Source organism: Lonchura striata, chromosome 13, assembly GCF_046129695.1.
Source record: "Lonchura striata isolate bLonStr1 chromosome 13, bLonStr1.mat, whole genome shotgun sequence".
NCBI lineage: Eukaryota > Metazoa > Chordata > Aves > Passeriformes > Estrildidae > Lonchura > Lonchura striata.
In genome coordinates this window covers 22,912,742-22,929,843 of record NC_134615.1, presented here as the reverse complement: position 1 = coordinate 22,929,843, position 17,102 = coordinate 22,912,742, and the positions used below count along the sequence as shown (strand labels likewise).

Below are 17,102 nucleotides of genomic sequence, written 5' to 3'. Positions count from 1 at the left end.
CCCACGCACTGGGGCTGGGAGGGGTCCCATTCCCACAGCCCCAGGGAAGATGTTGTACAATAGGGCAGGCATGGGACGCGATAGGGATCGTCACAGGCACCGTTAAATAAATGGGATGCTGCAGAGCCCGGCGCCGCAGGGATCCCAGGCAGGCCGTGGGGACAGGACCCATCTGACCATCATGTGCCTTAGGTCCGTGTTGATGCCCGGAGCCTCGCGGCTGCCAAAGAGCCATTCACAGCTCCTCGAGCAGGCTGATCCCACGGTTACCCACTTCCGCTGGGAAGCCCTTCCCTCTGGCATGGGTGAACGTGGCTCTGCTGCACACACCGGGCACGGGGTCCCAGGCTGCCCCAGGGCCAAATTCCGGCGACGGGATCCCATGGGATTTGGATATAGCAGTGGGGAATGGAGCCAAGGCAGGCTAGCTTGAGACTCGGGGTCTGCACACTCAGCTCAGCTACAGCCCCCAGGGAGGCAATACAGCAGAAACAGGGATTTATTCTGTGTATTCACCATTACTCAGCAAAAAAAGGGAAAAAAGCTTTACGGGAACAAGGATGAGTCGAGGTTTGAGTGTGGCTTACCTCGATCCTTACTCTAGAAGGTGAGAGAATAAAGGATAGACAAACAAAGAAGAGGGGAAAGATTTCTTCTCAAAACATAATTACAAGGCTGAAAAAGCTGCTCTGTGCATAATTCTAGTGGCACAGGGGACTCTCAGACCTTTGGAAGGTTCAGTGTAGTGAGGGTGCAGAGTATTTTGTGGAGGGAAGAAAGCTCCAGGCTACGGGAAATACAAAGGAACTGAAGACGAGGGCAACAAAACCCCTCTGGGAATTAAGGACAAGAGGCAGGAGAACAGGGAGGGGAATAGGATGGAAATTGTGTGCAGAGGAGGCCAGAAGGGGACTAAGCTGTCAGGGGGACAAGGGACAGCTGCTGTTGATTAGCTCGGACATGCTCAGCCAGCCCTTGTCCCCTGTTGAGAGAGGGGCCCTGGGCAAAGCCCACGGCTGTGGCTGCAGCCCCCCTCCCTGGATGGAGACCGTGCCACAGATGCAGCCCCCTCCTCAGAAGAGCCCGTTCCCACAGTGAGTCCGTTTGCGTGACTTTATTGGAGTGCGGCACAAATCGGGGGTGATGCCAGAGGGTTTGGGGAGAGACACCCCGGGCTCAATCCCAGTCGCCGTCGCCCTCGGGATTGTCATCGCGGGGGGGCTCCTGGAACTGGATGTTGGCCAGCATGTCCCGCATGGCCGCCATCAGCCTGTTCACCCCCTGGTTGAGGTCCTGCGCTGCCCTGGCCTCGTCGTCCCCGTCGTGCCGCATGTCCCCCTACGAGAGAGCGGCACCGTGGTGGCGCTGGCAGGGACAGCACCGCTGCCAAATCAGCACCAGGCTGGCGCCAGCAGCAGCTCCTGGAGCAGGAACACCATGGGGGAATGGTGCACCCAAATCCCAGCGTGCACTCACCTGCAAGTTAAAATTTGGCAACAGAGAGCGGAAGAAGAGGGATAAAGTGCTTTCGTTGGAGGGATGGCTTGTCCTGGAAGACACAAGGGGCACCATGGTGAAGGTACAGCTCAGTTTGTGACTCCTCACTGGGATGTGGCGGTGCTGGGAGAACCATGTGCTGCTGGAACCAGCCCTGAAGGAGGGAACTGGGGAGTTCCAATGAATTCAGGCAACTCTGAGCAAACCAGCCATTAAGAGCACAACCAAGGCCAGGTTGGAAGGGTTGGAAGAGCAGCCTGGTCTACTGGAAAGTGTCCCTGCTCATAGCAGGAAGTAGAATGAGATGAGCTTTAAGATCTTTTGAACCCAAACCATTCCAGGATTCCATGATCCTACCAGCTCTACCTGAGCGGATTGATGTGGAACACACACGTGGCATCACCCCAACACCAGGACTGGCTGGATTTAAATTTCCATTTACACCAAATCCTCCCAGTCAGCCGTGGCCTGGGTTTTCCCTGGCTTTTGCCCTGTGGCTGGGAATGGCCAGTGGTGATCATCATGGGAAGCAGCAGGACCAGTCCAGCCTGTAGCTCTGCCTGCCTGGAGCACCAACAGCTCTTCCTCTGCCACGGAGGAGGATGCCAGCACCGAGTGCCCGTGTGCAGCGTGGCCTGGGGCTGGGGGCACGCCGGGAACACGGCCGGCGGTGCCAGCACAGGCGCTGCCGGCGGAGCTGGTACCTTTCCGGTCGGGTGTAGGAAACAATGGAATCCAGGGGAGGGAGGGGGTCGAAGTCCATCACTGGCTGGGAGGTCACCTCCTGCAGGGAGAGCAGAAAGGAGGGATGAAAGAGAAAGGAAGGAATGAAGGAGAAAAGAAGGGATGAAGGCTGTGTATCCAGCAGTAGCTAACATGGGCGCCCACAGAAGCCACGTCAGAGCAGGGGGACACAAGTGCCACCACAACACATGCAGGCACAGCTCCTGTGTCCCATCAGGCCCCTCACCAGAGGCAGGGCTGCCGTGGCCTCCTTCATCTCCGAGAGGATGATGTGCCGGTAGATGTTCCTGGGAGCGCTCTGGTACCGGATCTTCCTCCTGAGGCGGGGAGGGGACAGAGCAGTGAGCCCTGAGCAGGCACATTCCCATTTCTGCTGCTCCAGGTGCAGTGTCAGCAGCTTCCCTGGCTCTGGGGGACAAGGCTATCTTGGATGGAGCTGGCTTAGAGTGAGCCAAAGGGGTGGGAGCTGCTGAGCTCCGGAGAAAGAGCAGAGAGCTCAGGAATGAGTAGATTGACCTTGGTTTAGGACACCTGATGGCTCTCTCCTGTTTCTCAGCACTGGGAAGTGTTTCTAAGCTGTCACCTGTCCTGGCCATCCCTGCCCTTCCAGGCCACCCCTCCACCCTCTCCAGGATGTTTCCAGGGGCAGTGCAGGATATGCAGTGCAGGTGCAGCTCTACATTCCTGTCTGTGAAAAGCATGGAAGAATCACTGCCTTCCTGGCCCTGTGCTGTGACCTTTGCATCAGAGCAGCAGCTATGCCAGCCCTGTCCCTGGCACAGGAACTGCTGCTGCCCAGGACAGACCCTCTGTCCCACTCTGTCCCTGGCACAGGAACCCTGCCCTCCATCCTCTGTGCTCACTTGTGCTCGGCCTCCTGCACCAGCGTGTCCTGGGCGTCCACCATGTGCAGAACCTCGTGGACGTGGGGCTCCAGCCAGGCCATGACAGCCGGGTCCTTCCACAGGGCGTGTGTCCTGCCCACGTACAGGGACGTCAGCTGGTTCAGGGCGGGTGACTGGCTATGGGAGATGGCTGTTACTCACGGCACCCTCCTCCTCCTCCTCCTCCTCCTCCTCACGGGACAGTGAGGGCTCAGCTCTGCGCTGGCCTTTGGCGTGGGAACACAAGAGGACTCGCATGCTCCTGCCTGGATATGGCCATCCACCTCCACAAGAACTTCTGCCTCCATCTAGTTTTAGGCTAAGCAAAGCCATGAAATGAGGGAACACTGCCCTGGCCTCGGGGAGAGCCTTTGCACGCTGAGGAAGACCACGTGTCAAGGGAACGCAGACTGGTTGGAGACAGCCTGCCCTTCGAGGACACGCGCGTCGCTCTCCCTCCCTGCACACACCAGCAGCCTCTGGGGTGAACTTCTGACCCGTCCACCTTGAGGTGAGGTGGGTCTGTCAGCCCGATCCAGAGGCATTATGGAAATCCATTATCAAAAGGATTATCAAATGAGGCATTATCAAATGAGCCTGCTCAGGGAACCCAAACAAGCTCCTCCATTAGCTGTCTGAGCATGCAAGATCCCCGCCACCAGCAAAATCGATCCCTTCCCTTTGCTGAGAACATCCCCAGGCCTTACCTGATCTGGGCATTCAGCCCAAAGAAGGGGTGGGAGGCCACCCTGGCATCAGGCTGCACACTGCAGTGATCCAGCAGTGGCATCAGAACTGCGAGACAAAGCAGAGAACTTGTCTGGACCTGTTGGTAAGGGGCACTGTGGGGTGGGGTCACCAGGACCCTCTGGGGCACCAACGAGGACACAAGGAGGGGAGGAGGACACTGCTGGTCCCTGTGCCCTGAGCGTTATTTCAGTCACCCCAACAAGCAGCCTAAAAGATGCTTCCAGCCCCCACAAACTGAATCTCTGCTGGAGAGCTGGTTCTTCCTGCTGCACACACCCTCCCCTGGGCCTCAGGGCTGTGTGCTCCTTTCATGGACAGCAGCACCCACAGGATGAAAGGGAGAGTGATGGGCACCCATGGGGGGAGCACATCCAAAACAGAGCTGTGCCTTGGAGGGAGAGCCAAGGAGACTGCCTTGTCCTTGCTCTGGGCAGCCCTAAGGAAGTGAGACATCTCCCTGCTCCAGTATTCCAGCTCTCACCCTGCCCCAGCCTGCTCACCCCTGACCATTGCTGGTGGAGGAGCATCACCTGCTCTGGGGAGGACAGAATCATGGAACCACAGAACTGACAGGCTGGAAAAGCCTCTAAGGTCATTGATCCCAACCATTCCCTCAGCACTGCCAAGGCCACCCCTAACCCATGTCCTCAGGTGCCATGTCCACATGGCTTTTAAGTCCCTCCAGGGTTGGGGACTCCACCACTGCCCTGGGCAGATGTGCCAGGGCTGGACAACACTTCTGGGGAAGGAACTGTTCCAAATATCAAACTTTGAGGCTGTTTCCTCTTGTCCTCTTCCTGTTCCCTGGGAGCAGAGCCTGACCCTTCACAGCTGCACCCTCCTGTCAGGGAGTTGTGGAGAACCAGAAGGACCCCCTGAACCTCCTTTTACCCAGGCTGAGCCCCCCCAGCTGTCTCAGCTGCTCCTGATGCTCCAGCCCCTTCCGCAGCTCCGTTCCCTTTCCCAGACATGCTCCAGCCCCTCAGTGTCTGTGCTGGGGTGAGGAGCCCACAACTGTACTCCCCCCACCACACTGGGCACAGGCACTGCCTGACTGCTTCTGCTCTGACTCAGGGCTGCCTCCTCAAAGGCCCTTGGCAAATTGCTGCCTGCCAGGAATCCAGTTCTGCCTGCCGGGAATGCAGTCCCCGCTCTCCCAGAGGACAGCGACAAAGCCCTGGAGGATGGCCTCACCAAGGATGGCCTCACCAAGGATGGCCTCACCGGGGATGGCCTCACCAGGGGGACAGACTCACCAGGGGACAGACTCACCGCTTGGGAACATGATGAGCGCGAGCTGGATGAGCCGGGCCGCTCGCTCCCGGGCCTGGCTCCGCTCCAGCTCCGGGCGCTCTTCCTGCTGGCTCAGGAAGAAATAGGCCAGTGGCACCGAGAAGGCAAAATTGGGCAGCTGGGACAGATTCCGGTGACTCTGCAGGATCAGGGAGAGAGAGTTACCGAGAAATGACGCTGTGCAGCAGAGCTGGGCTGTGCGGGGTCGGGGCTCTGCCTGCTGGGGTTAAGTGAGCTCCCAGCCACTGGCTCGGTGTGCTCGCAGCTGAGTGAGCAATTCTGAGTTCTTACAACTACTTGCAGGACCCAAAGATTACAGGAACCAACAGCCCAGCCTTTATGGATCATTCCAATGCTGCTAGAATGGCAGCTGGGCTGTGAGAGCCTCACCTGGTGGGCAGCACCCCAGGCACCCTCACCTGCTGGGCACTCACCTCCCACTCCTGGAAGAGGCGGGTCAGGAAGGTGTATTCCCTGGCCCGGAGGGACAGGAAGTCGATCAGCAGCAGCACACAGAGCGGGTCATTCTCAGGATCAAGGCTTGGGAGCAGGGGGAAAGAGAACAAACTCAGTGTCACAACAGCTGAGAGAGCTGCCCTGATTTCTGAGTCAAACAGCCTCTCCCAGTGACATCCAGTGACTCAGCAAGTGGAGAAAACAGGAACACATCCCGCATGGCCAGCGGGATGACAGAGAGGTGCTCTGTGTCCCTGCAGAGGGGACAGTCCTCTGCCACCAGGGAGGATCAGTGGCCACAAACTGAGTGGGTTGAAGCCACTGCCACACTTTGCTCTGCTGAGCCTCCAAGCTCAGGCCACAGTTTGGCAGTCACAGGCCACCCAGGGCCCCTCCTCACCCATCACCTCTCCAAGGGCACCAGGAGATCCCCAGCACGGACCCGTGCAGCTCTAAAGGGTGGGAATGAGCCCATAAAAACCCAGGAGCAGCAGAACCTGTCTGGGGTGACCATCCCGCCCCAAACCCAGACACTCCACCCTCGGTGGAGGCACCTACCTCAGGATGAGCTTGCAGAACTCCAGGGCTGTGCGGGGACAGCCTCTCTTCTCCAGGAACATCAGGTGCTTGAAGAGAGCCAGGAAGAAAGCCCTGCATGGAACAGCAGCAGGACTTAGAGGCCAGATGTGGAAAGGAGTATTTTGTGTCACTCAAAAAAGGGGACACACTCATAAAGAGCTCCACAACCCCAAGCATCACATCGTGGTGTGGCGTGGGGTGCCACAGACCCCCCGCCATGTTCCCATCACTTGTTTTTGTTATCTTTTTTGCAAGAACAGGAACAGAAAACTCACGACCTGCTCTGGAGACCAGGACCAAGACAAGTAAATTCCCCCAAGTCCACACCCTGCCTTTCCCAGGGGTGTGGGGACAGTGACACAGAGTGGGGGGGCCCAACACCTGAACTGGTGGTACAGGTCACTGATGGCACAAAGCGTGTCAGGCAGAGGGCCTGAAATGTGAGCACCCTCCAGGTACAGCAGTTTGGGAGAGATGGCTTGGGTCAGCTGACTGGAAAATTCCCAGAATAAAGTCACCTTTCCCAGCAGCTGCAGAGCTGGAGTTACATAAAGATCCAGGCTGGGAGGAGTGTGAGTGCTGGAAACACACAGCAAGGATTTTTGTGACCATTTTGGGCTAAGGGTTACTAATGGCATGAGAAGGATATGACAGGGAGGGACAGTTCCTGCTGCAGGAAGGTATCCCTCGGGAAAAGGGATGCCTTGTGCTGAAGCTTCTGTGCAAGAGCTGCCTGTGCTCCAGCACCATCCCAGGAGCCCCCACCAGAAAGGGACACTCGGGGGTCTCCCTGGATGAGCAGCAGTGGTGAATCTGGTGGCTGTGGCCAAAGGAGCCCCAGCTGAGCCTCCCTGCTGCCCAGCCCTGCTCACCTGTTCTCTGGGCGCCGGTAGTCCAGCCTGCAGGTCCCGCTGGTGAGGCTGAACACGGGGTGGAAGGCGCACTCCAGGCTGTACAGTGCCCGCTCTGGGGACAGCAAGGTCAGTGCCAGGCCCAGGGCAGGGACACCACCCCAGCACAGCACTGCCCTGCCCTTGCTTCAGCCCGAAAGAGAGGAAAGCAGCTCATTCCCAGCCCAGCGAGGCACAGAGTTACTTCACACAATGTGGTGGCAACAGCTACCAGGGCAGTGAGCGCTTCCACCTTAGATCACGCTCTGGGTGGGAAAAGGAACCATTCTGGGATTGGGGTTGGTCCAAGAAAAGCCAAGCTCCTGCCCTCCACTGCCCCTGCCAGGGAAGGATTTCACACCAACACATCTGCTCCTCACCTCACGCTTACCTATGAGATCCCGGGCCATCTCCTGGTCCTCCTGCATGCGGCACACCTCGCTGAGCTGCAGGAGGGAGTCCACGTGGTAGGGGTTCATCTGGAGCAGCAGCTGCACAGGGGCATTGCAAAGACCCTGTCATTACCAGTGGCTCAGGAATTTGGTCACTGGTACCACCCAGCAGCCAGCTGCGACACACAATGCCAAGAGCTCCCTTCATCCCACCCTGCCAGATCCATCCCCAAGCTGGAAGGGCACAAGGAGCTCTGTCTCCATGTAGGATGGGAGTCCTCAGTGGCAGCCTCCCCTGGGCAGTTCCCTCCCAGCTTTTCCAGCAGAGGCCTTTGCTCATCTTCACTGTCCTCCTCTAGATCTCTCCCAGCTCCTCCATTTCCATGGAAAGCAGAGAATGAGATGCAGGCACTGTTAAAGGTTTGTTTTTTTATTATCTATCCCTCAACAGTTTTGAGCATTTGGTCAGGTTTTGCATTCTCTGGATACTGAGAGGATATTTGGACACATCTATTACAAATCCAGGAATCAGCAATAGTAATGGATAATAATAATAAACATTTACTTCCAGGCTTCAGAAGAGAAGTTTAATCTAAAAAGTTTCTCAATTAACTAATTATATTATAAACAGGCTTTTGTCAAATACTTAAAACCTCAGTTCAGTAAAAAATACTGAAGCTTCAAATCTTCTCACAGTTTGGGGATTTTTTTTTCTCCTAAAACTGAAAAATAAAGCTTCCAAAACTCCAAAAGTTTCCATCTGCAGGGTGGGGACCCATGGGGCCACCAACAGCACAAAGACTGGATGTTCCAGGCTGGCCCAGCCCAGCCTGGAGCCACTTGCCTGATGCTTAACCTCCTCCTTAAGGGGTAAAACTCTTAAGCTCTTTTCCAGTCTGTTTTTTGGGGGGACATGGAGCACTGTGATGGAAAAAAGCCAAGAAAAGTTCACCAAGGGTAACCTTTGAACCTACCAGCAAGTGCAGAAAAAAACTCTCACTGAACAAGAGGCTCCCCAAAAGTAATGGTTTATGTGGTGAAACCACAGCAACAGGGCAGAGCTGGGCTCCAGCCATGCCAGGACTGTGGTGACCATGGACAAACTGTCTGGAATTGCCAAATCCATCTGTTAGATCTTACCCTTGATAGAAAAAGGGAAGACTTCAAGCTGCACAAATGTCCTCAAATTTAGCCAGACACCCTAAGAGGGTCAGAGCATCCAGATTAAAACATCATGGAAAGCCTGTCCTGTGTGGGGGATCGAGCTTGAGCTGTCCTTGGGACACTCACTGCTGCACAGGAATTACCTTGGCTCATTTAATCCAAATTCCTCAATCCAGGCAGAACTGCTGAGCTGGAGAGAGCCACACGGCCCTGAGCAGAGGGTGGGAAAGCAGAAGGAAGTAAACTTTATTCTGCAGACAATGGGCTCTTTAAAGAACATCTCCAGGGCATGTATCCCAGCTCATGTGGCCAGACCTTTCAGAGAAACATCCCTCAGTTATGGTTTAATTGGGTGCAGAGCAATTTTGCTGTTGCCTATCACTCCTAACTATAAATGTTACCATACAGCTTAATGAGCTCGGACACGCATGAAGGGCTCCCAACACAAAAGCCTGTTCTGCTGAAATACCAAGAAAAGACACATTTTTCATCCTTGCAGGGGTTTATAAATAGAACAGCTGTGAGTTTGGATTGCCAGTTCACGATGGGTTTAGACAATATTCCTCCTTTCCCAGCTAAGAGCTGAGACAAGGGGGCTTTGTTCCCACCCTTCCAGCCAAACGGACTGTTCCTGTGGGCTCCTCTCTCAGAAGGTGACCTGGCACGTGCTTGGCAGAGCCACCAAGGCTCAGCCACCAGCCCTCCTCTGTACCAAGGAGGTCACTGATTAACAAGGTGACAGCACAGCTCAGCACTCGGCACTGCCTCCCCCCACACAGAGGGACACGGGGATCTACTGTCCAAACAGGTCCTAAAAGCCCAAACACAACTGGAAATAAATAATCCAAAGCTCTGCAGAGGGATCTGGACAGGATGGATCAAGGGGATGAGGCCAGTGGGATGAAGGTCAACACGGTGACATGCTGGGTCCTGCTTGTGAGTCACACCAACCCCCTGAATGAAACAGGCTGGGGGAAAAGTGGCTGGGAATGGACCTGGGGGTGCAGGAGACAGTGGATGGACACAATCCCAGGTGGGCACCTGGCCTGTGTCAGTAACGGTGTGCCCACAGCACCAGGGCAGTGCTCATCCCCTGTGCTGGCACTGCTGGGGCACTTCCAACCCTGGGGGCAGTTCTGGGCCCCTCACCCCAACATAAACATCAAGGGGCTGGAGCATGTCCAGGGAAGGGCAACAGAGCTGGAAAAGGGTCTGGAGCAGCAGAAACAGTGGAGGGAGCTGGGGGGGCTCAGCATGGAGAAAAGGAGGCTCAGGGGGAACCTCTTGGCTCTGCACAACCCCCTGACGGCAAAGGGGAGCTGGGAGGGCAGGTTCTGCTCTCAGGGAATGGGGACAGGACAAGAGGAAACAGCTTCAAGCTGTGGCAGAGGAGGTTCAGGTTGAATATTCAGAGCAATTCCTTCTCCCCAGAAGTGTTGTCCAGCCCTAGCCCCAGTCTGCCCAGAGCAGGGGTGAATTCTCCAGTCTTGGAGGGATTTAATAGCTGTGTAGATGTGGCACTTGGGGACAAGGGTTAGGGTGGCCTTGGCAGTGCTGGGGGAACAGTTGGCTTAGAAGCTTTTCCAACCCAAATTATTCCATTGGAATGCATCAGCCCAACCTCCCAGGGAAAGGGGCTGCAGGAACACAGGAGGGAACAGCACGACCAACCCAACGTACCACAATGTTGTTGGGGTCCATGGACTCCACAGCGTCCAGGAACTTGAACTGGACCTGCTGGTACTCACGGTGGTGCTCGAAGGTGAAGTGCTGTACCCCCCTCCGGGTGTCCAGCAGCTGCATGGTGATACCTGCAGGGTGCAGGGGAGACCTGGGTACCCCCAAAGAACCTCCTCTGCTCTCTCACAGCATCGCTGGGTCCAGAGACACACGTTTTTGGAAACTCACAGAGAATTTCACTCTTTTCCCTCTCTCGTGAGTCCAAGTCCCAAACCCACCCAAAACACCCAGGCCCCTTGTTCTCCTCAGGGATACTTCTCATTATCCAGCAATTCTGCTGCTAAGATGGGAAGCACCCATGCCCTGCTACCTACAAAAGAGGGGGAAACGAATCCAAATCGTAAGGTACCACTCCACAGAGCTCTCTGTTGAGGCAGGAGGGGTATTTCCACCAGCTGAGGAGCAGTTCCCTCTTAGATTCCATGCCCTCAGCAGCATCCATGTCACATGGGCCAAGGGCTACGAGGGCAGGGGGCAGCCCCAAAAGCCTCACCTGTCTTGCTGTAGCGTGGCCAGGTGTTCTTGGGGGCTGTCAGCCACATGCTGCGGACGTACTGCCGCTGCCGCTGCCTCGGCCTGCGGAGGGGAACACACGGGTCACAACTTCTCTGCACTGACAGGAGCAGGAGGGATGGAACCATCTTAAAGGGAAAAAGGAGATCCATTTTCTTCCCCACGGACAGCTACACAGAGCTGTGCCCAGAGCTCTGTTTGCCTTCAAGACACAACACACCTGTGCTCAGGCTCTGCCTCATATGCACCATCTAGGCCAGCCAGCGCCTCCAGCATCTCCACTTCCAGAGCTTCCCTCCCTGTTTTTATCCCTGCCAAACTCTCAGCTGCCTCTGTGCTTCAAACAGCTTCCCAGGTCCAATCAAGAGAGACCCACATCCCCCTGACTCATCTCTCTTTCCAGCAGGGCCTTCAAATGTCCACTGGATTACTTTAAGCTGTACTCAAAAATGCACAATTTATTGGTTCAGGAGCAATTCAGGAGAGAGTCAGGGATCACAGACTATCCTGGGTTGGAAAAGACCCACATGGATTATTAAGTCCAACTCCTGGCCCTGCACAGGACAATCCCAAGGGACTGCAGTTCCTTCCTCAAGCACCAGATGCTCTTCCACAGACTCTCTCTCTCCTTCCACCTGTGCTGCTCCAAGCTCGGACCATTCTTGGTTTTCCAACCAACCCATGGAAGTGGGGGTTTTGTGGATGACAGTGAGCACAGTGCAGTGGATAAATGCAGAGACATCACACCCAGGGGAGGAAGAGGCTCCCTGGGCCCCTGGATGCAAGGGGCATGAAATGCTGAAAGTATTCAGGGTTCACATTCTGTCCAGAGGCTCTGGAATGGCAACAAGGGACAAATGTGGAGAAACAAACAAAAACTTATGTGCCTGCACTCTGTGAACATTGGTGAAAAGACTTTGAAGGGTAGCTTGGAAATAAATGAGAGGGGAAAGGAGCAAAAGAAAAAGCAAATGCCAGTAAAAGCTTGGAGAAGTCTTTCCCCACCTTGTACATATTGCAGAAAATACTCCTCTGTCCCAATAAGCAACTACTAAATGAGTAACACACCCTGAGCCTGGGATTACCTGCCCAGGTGAGGCACTGGGAACTCTATAAGCCCTGCCAAGGGCAGGACAGACACACCTCCTCATATTTGGAAAGGGTATAATACCAAATTCTGGACTAACCTCTGGTCCCCGAGCACAGCACGAGCCCCAAAGTATCTCTTCAACTCATTCTCTGGGTTCAAGTTTCTGAGAAGGTGGAAAGAAGAAAGAAAAGCTCCATCAGTTAAACAGTGCTACACTCAAGTCTCTCCATCAACACCCAGCAACCCAAAGTGCCTCTGGAAAACCCCCAAACTGTCACACACTCCCCACTGATCAGACACAGCATGGAGAAAAGAGACTGGAACTGCTGGAACTGGAAGGGAAAGGCTGCTCCATCATTTCTTCCTGGCCTGCTCCAGAGCTGGGGAAAACTGCTGCTGCCCTCTCCAGGGCAGCTGGAGCCTTAGCTGGGATGCTCCCAGGACAAGCCAGGCTCAGGAGCACAGTGAATCCCATCACAAACTTTACACACCAGGGCTGCTGGCACCTCTACAGAGGATCTGAGGCTGGAAGTCCCTCTGGAGACTAATCTGCTCCTGCCACCACTGCAAGCAGGCCTGGCAGCAGAGAATCCCCATCAGAAGCAAACACAGCTCCCAGAGGAGCAGACAGGATCAGGGATGTACACAACCATCCCACCCCTTTCCATCAAGGTGGGGAGCTCCTGGCCAGATCACACTGGGAAGGTCCCAGCTCCGTTCCTCAGGGAGCAGATGTCCTTCACACCAAGCCAGAGGCAGGAGGAGCCAGCAGTACCTGTGCTCCACGTAGAGCAGAGGCCGGCTGTCGGCGCTGATCCCGCCCTGGCTCTGCGGGGCCAGCCCGGGCTCCTCGATCCTCTCCAAAAGGCTCTCGATGTCCTCCAGCTCGTTGTCTTCCTTAAGAAAGGCAAAGCCAAGGCATTGATGACAGGCTGAGTCACAGCAGCCTGCAGGTCACCCAGCACAGATCACACCCAGCTGCCTCCAGCTCATCCTGATCCCTCAGTGAGGGGCTGTGGCTCTTCAGAGAGTCTCAGAATGCTTTAGGTTGGAAAAGACCTTAAAGCTCATCATGTTCCATGTCCCATGGCCAGGGACACCTTCCCACAGCAACAATGGACAAATCCCAGGGTGCTCCAGGCCCTGGCCAACCTGACCTTGGGCACTGCCAGGGATCCAGGGGCAGCCACAGCTCCTCTGGGCATCACCACTCTCCTCACAGGGAAGAATTTCCTCCCAATATCCCATCTAACCCTGCCCCCTGATAGTGGGAAGACATTTCCCCTTGTCCTGACACTCCAGGCCCTTGTCCAAAGACATTTTAAATATTGAAATAACCAACCTTCACCCTCTACTTTCCACGGAAACACCAAGTTACTGCTGTGAGCCTCATGACAAGGTCTCAAACACTCACATGACTTTAATCCAAATCTCCCGTTCCCCATTTTCCAACCACCCCAGGAATGCATCCAGCTGCTCACATCTAACAGTTATATAACACTTTAACCCTGGTTTCCCTCCATTTTCCCCAACAAACAACAAGTGACACATTTCTTACGTGCCTGTTTCACATCCTCCTCATGATGTCCATGGGTGGAACACAGAATTCCATTCAGGACACCCAAGCAGCACTGCCAGGCTGCCTTTTCAAGCTAAATTTAGCCCCTGTGTGTGGAGTGTACAGAGGAAAGGGAGGGACAATGTGCTCTGCATGGAAGTGCTGGAACAGAGGCTGTATTATCCCTCACTGGCAAACCCAACTGCCTGGGTCTGGGTGTCCCCCCAGCCTTCAGCTGGCACATGTCTCCCTGCTGCTCAATATTCTTGGATTGGGCAAGGAAACAGGCTCTCCAAAGGGGCTCTCCATCTCAGAAACTCACTCCTGAGTGGTATTCCCAGAGAGGAGGTGGCCCTGCTGTCATGGCTTAGCTATTCATTCCAGAATCCAGTGGCTCAGGATGTGGACCAAAGAATCTCCCTGGAGTGAACAGGGAGGTTGGACTCCATGATCTGGGAGGTCTTTTCCAACCTTAAGGAACCTGTAATTCTGTGGACAGTTCAGACTCAAACATCACCAGCAAACCAGCTGAACCTCACTCCTCTTGAATTAAGGAGATAAATGACTTTAATCCATCTGCTACTTCCAGCTCTGGGATCCGCAGCACTGGAAGGATGTGGAGCTGCTGGAATGAGTCCAGAGAAGGCCAGGGAGGTGCTCCAAGGGCTGGAGCTCCTCTGCTCTGGAGACACCTTAGAGCCCCTTAGTGCCTGAAGGTGTTCCAAGAGGGCTGGAGGGGGACTTTGGACAGGGATAGAGTGACAGGACAGGTTGAACAGGGCTTGGAGCAACCTGGTGTGATGGAAGGCCTCCCTACCCATGGCAGGGGATAGAATGAGATGAGCTTTAAGGTCCCCTCCAATCTAACCCATTCCAGGATTCCACGATCCTAAAGAGGCTTCTTTAACTTTAAATTTTGAAACTGCTTTTTTTTTTTTGCCTTGAATCTCTCCTACAGTCACCTCAGAATTCCCACTTTGCCAGCAGCACTGGAGGAACCACTGGACCCTGACTCAGAACACACACAGACGTACCACAGTCTCTCCTGCTGAATTTTTCTTGGTTTTCCTTTTCTTTTTTTTCTTCCGTGGCTTGTTACTCGTTGCCAGCTGCAAAGACAAAGGGAAGAGCTGTCAGCATTCCCAGGGGTGCCAGCTCCATGGGAAGAAGAGCATTTCCCACAGGAAATCAGCATGCTGAGGGTCCTTAAACGAAACCAAAATTCACCCTTCAGTGTTTGTTAGTGGGTGGAAATCAAGACACATGGAGAAAATGGAGGAAAGCACCAAAGATTCAAAAAGGGCAAAACCTCAGCTAACTTTCACATCAGTGTCTGAGGCTACAAAATCGAGAGAGAAACAAGTTCAGCTGTGCCAGGTGTGGAGGAAATGCTTCAGCCTCTTCCAGTCCCAACACCTGACAAAGGTCCAAGTGCCAGAGTGGCTCTCCCCAGAGATGCAGCTGCTTCAGCTCAGGATGCTGGGGGCATTCCCTACCCTGCTGGCACAGCTGCTCTTACCCGGACTGCACAGATGGGAAGCACATTTCCAGGCTCTAGCAGGTAACTCAGCAAGGGATCACAGCATCATGGGATGGTTTGGGGTGGAAGTGACCTCGAAGTTTATCCAGTTCCTATCCTCTGTCTAAGCAGGGACATCTTCCACTAGACCAGGTTGCTCCAAGCCTTGTCCTGGCTCTACCCAGGAGCAGCAGCTGCCTGCCAGGGCTCCCACATCCTACTTGGAGCTCTGGGAGCAGCCACAGGTGTGTCTGGCAGTGCTGGCACAGCCACCTCACCAGGTCAGGACCCCTGGAGCCACTGCTCACACAGGGACACACTGTCCAGAGCACTCACAGCCCCTGGGCTGGGAGAGGTCACTGGCACAGCTGGAATGCACAGTGGACTTTGCTCCTCTGCCACCCAAACCAGGGACACAAACCCCAAATACATAGCAAACAAGTGAGACCAGGGCCCAACCCCCTTTGCTCCCCCAGCATTCTTCTCTGGTGAGATCTGGGCATGCCTTGCAATGGGAAATTGTTAATTAAATACCCCTTTCCTTAGAAAATCCTGCAAGGAGACACTTCTGGGCTGATACAGACCACAGGAGGAATCTTGACATCCAATGACAACAAAGTACTATGGGGAAGAAGAGGTTCAGTGTTCAGCTGACACTGCTTGAAGTCCTCACATCCCCTCTGTGAGACCACTCCTCCCTGGCCCGACCCCAGCGCTCACGTGGGCACAGCACAACGCCTTCCCCGGGTGCCTCCCCTCTGCAGCCGGCAAATCCCTCTGGATCCTGCATATAAACCCAGCCCCAGCAGCAAAGTGCTCGTCCTGCCCAGACAGGAGTGAATTCCCGGGCAGGAGTGAGTGTCCCTGCCGGGATCCCTGGCAGCATTACCGTTCTGTGTGGCTGCTCGGCCTCCTGCCCCTCTCTCTGTCCATCACCGTCCGTCTCCGGAGGGCTCCCAGCCCCTTCCTTGCTCCCGTGCCTGCTCCCCTCCTGGCTCCCTCCCGCCGTGTCCTGCTCGCTGAGCCGGGGCTCCGGTCGCTCCTCTCCGGCTGCCGGCTCGTCCTCTGACTCCTCAGCTGGGATCTGCAAACACAGGGATGGAACTGCCCACGGATCTGATCCACCACTCCTCCTGCACACAGATGGAGGTCTGGACACCCCTCGTGTCAAGCGTGTCACCCAGAGGCTGCCCACAGAGGGGAGCACAGGACTCCCATGATGTGTCCCCTCACACCATGGACTCCACTCTTCCCTTGGAAGAGCTTCCAGACGTGGCCTTGCCCACGCTCACACAGCCAGGCGCCGGGGAAGGACAGGGACTGGATGGGGCTGGAGGAGGTGTCTGGGAAGCAGGACCGGGCTCTGTCACCCCAAGGACCCAGCAAGGCCCGTCTGACATCCAGCACTGGGATCCGGCAGTGCTGGGAAGGTGGCAGGGATGTTCCTAAAAACATTCTCACCAGTCCAGCTCTGACACCATCCAAACCCAGGCCTCTCTCCCATTTCCTCCCGGTCCAGCCCCAGCTGCTGCCCCCCACCCAAACCCATCACTGACCCCAATCACTGACCCCAAGTCACTGCCATACACACTGTCACCTCTGCCACCCCCTCAGTCACTGCCCCCCTGTTCCTTCCAGTACCCCCAAAGCCCGTCAGCCTCTGCTCCCAGGTCACTGTCGCTCAGCAATGTCCCGACTGCCCACCCGGCTCGGTCACTGCCCCACAGCTGACCCCCCAGAAACGTCCCCCGAGTCCCCGCCAGCCCCAGCACCCGCCCCCAGCCGCTGCACCCCGCGGCTTCGCTCCTCCTCACCAGCTCGAAGCGGTTGCTGACGCCGGCGCGGGGCGGCCCGCGGGGCCCCTTCCCGGGGGCTGGCGGCGGCCCCCCCTCCCGGGCGCGCTCCGGGCCGGGGCGGAGGCCGAGCTCGCCCAGCCCCGGCCCCTCCTGGCCGCGCTGCTCGCCCCGCAGCCGCCTCAGGGCCCGGCGCGACATCGCCCCCGCCCGCCGCGCGCCTGCGCCCGCACCGCGCCT

The 17,102-nt window shown here is 55.9% G+C and overlaps 1 protein-coding gene across 1 annotated transcript; it reads right to left on the bottom strand.

Moving 5' to 3' along the window:
- Window positions 1–483: 483 nt before the first annotated feature.
- On the bottom strand, window positions 484–17,063 carry TCF25 (TCF25 ribosome quality control complex subunit). Its single transcript, XM_021526954.1, has 18 exons — window positions 16,884–17,063; window positions 15,959–16,153; window positions 14,585–14,659; window positions 12,768–12,889; window positions 12,090–12,155; window positions 10,883–10,965; window positions 10,330–10,460; window positions 7,485–7,584; window positions 7,076–7,169; window positions 6,183–6,275; window positions 5,603–5,708; window positions 5,148–5,307; window positions 3,833–3,920; window positions 3,105–3,263; window positions 2,468–2,558; window positions 2,202–2,281; window positions 1,477–1,549; window positions 484–1,338 (listed from the first exon to the last, which is right to left on the bottom strand). The coding sequence occupies exons 1-18, from the start codon at window positions 17,061–17,063 to the stop codon at window positions 1,177–1,179; spliced, it is 2,058 nt and encodes a 685-aa protein (XP_021382629.1). The 3' UTR covers window positions 484–1,176.
- Between the last annotated feature and the right edge of the window lie 39 nt (window positions 17,064–17,102).

What these genes read in the sequence shown, in the direction of transcription:
- TCF25 (XM_021526954.1), bottom strand. Translation starts at nt 17,063, where the DNA reads ATGTCGCGCCGGGCCCTGAGGCGGCTGCGGGGCGAGCAGCGCGGCCAG. An exon ending in GCTGTGCTCGGGGACCAGAG is followed by an intron (nt 10,966 to 12,089) that starts GTTAGTCCAGAA and finishes TCCCCTCCGCAG; the next exon opens with GCCGAGGCAGCGGCAGCGGC. An exon ending in GCTCATCATGTTCCCAAGCG is followed by an intron (nt 3,921 to 5,147) that starts GTGAGTCTGTCC and finishes TTTGTCTCGCAG; the next exon opens with TTCTGATGCCACTGCTGGAT.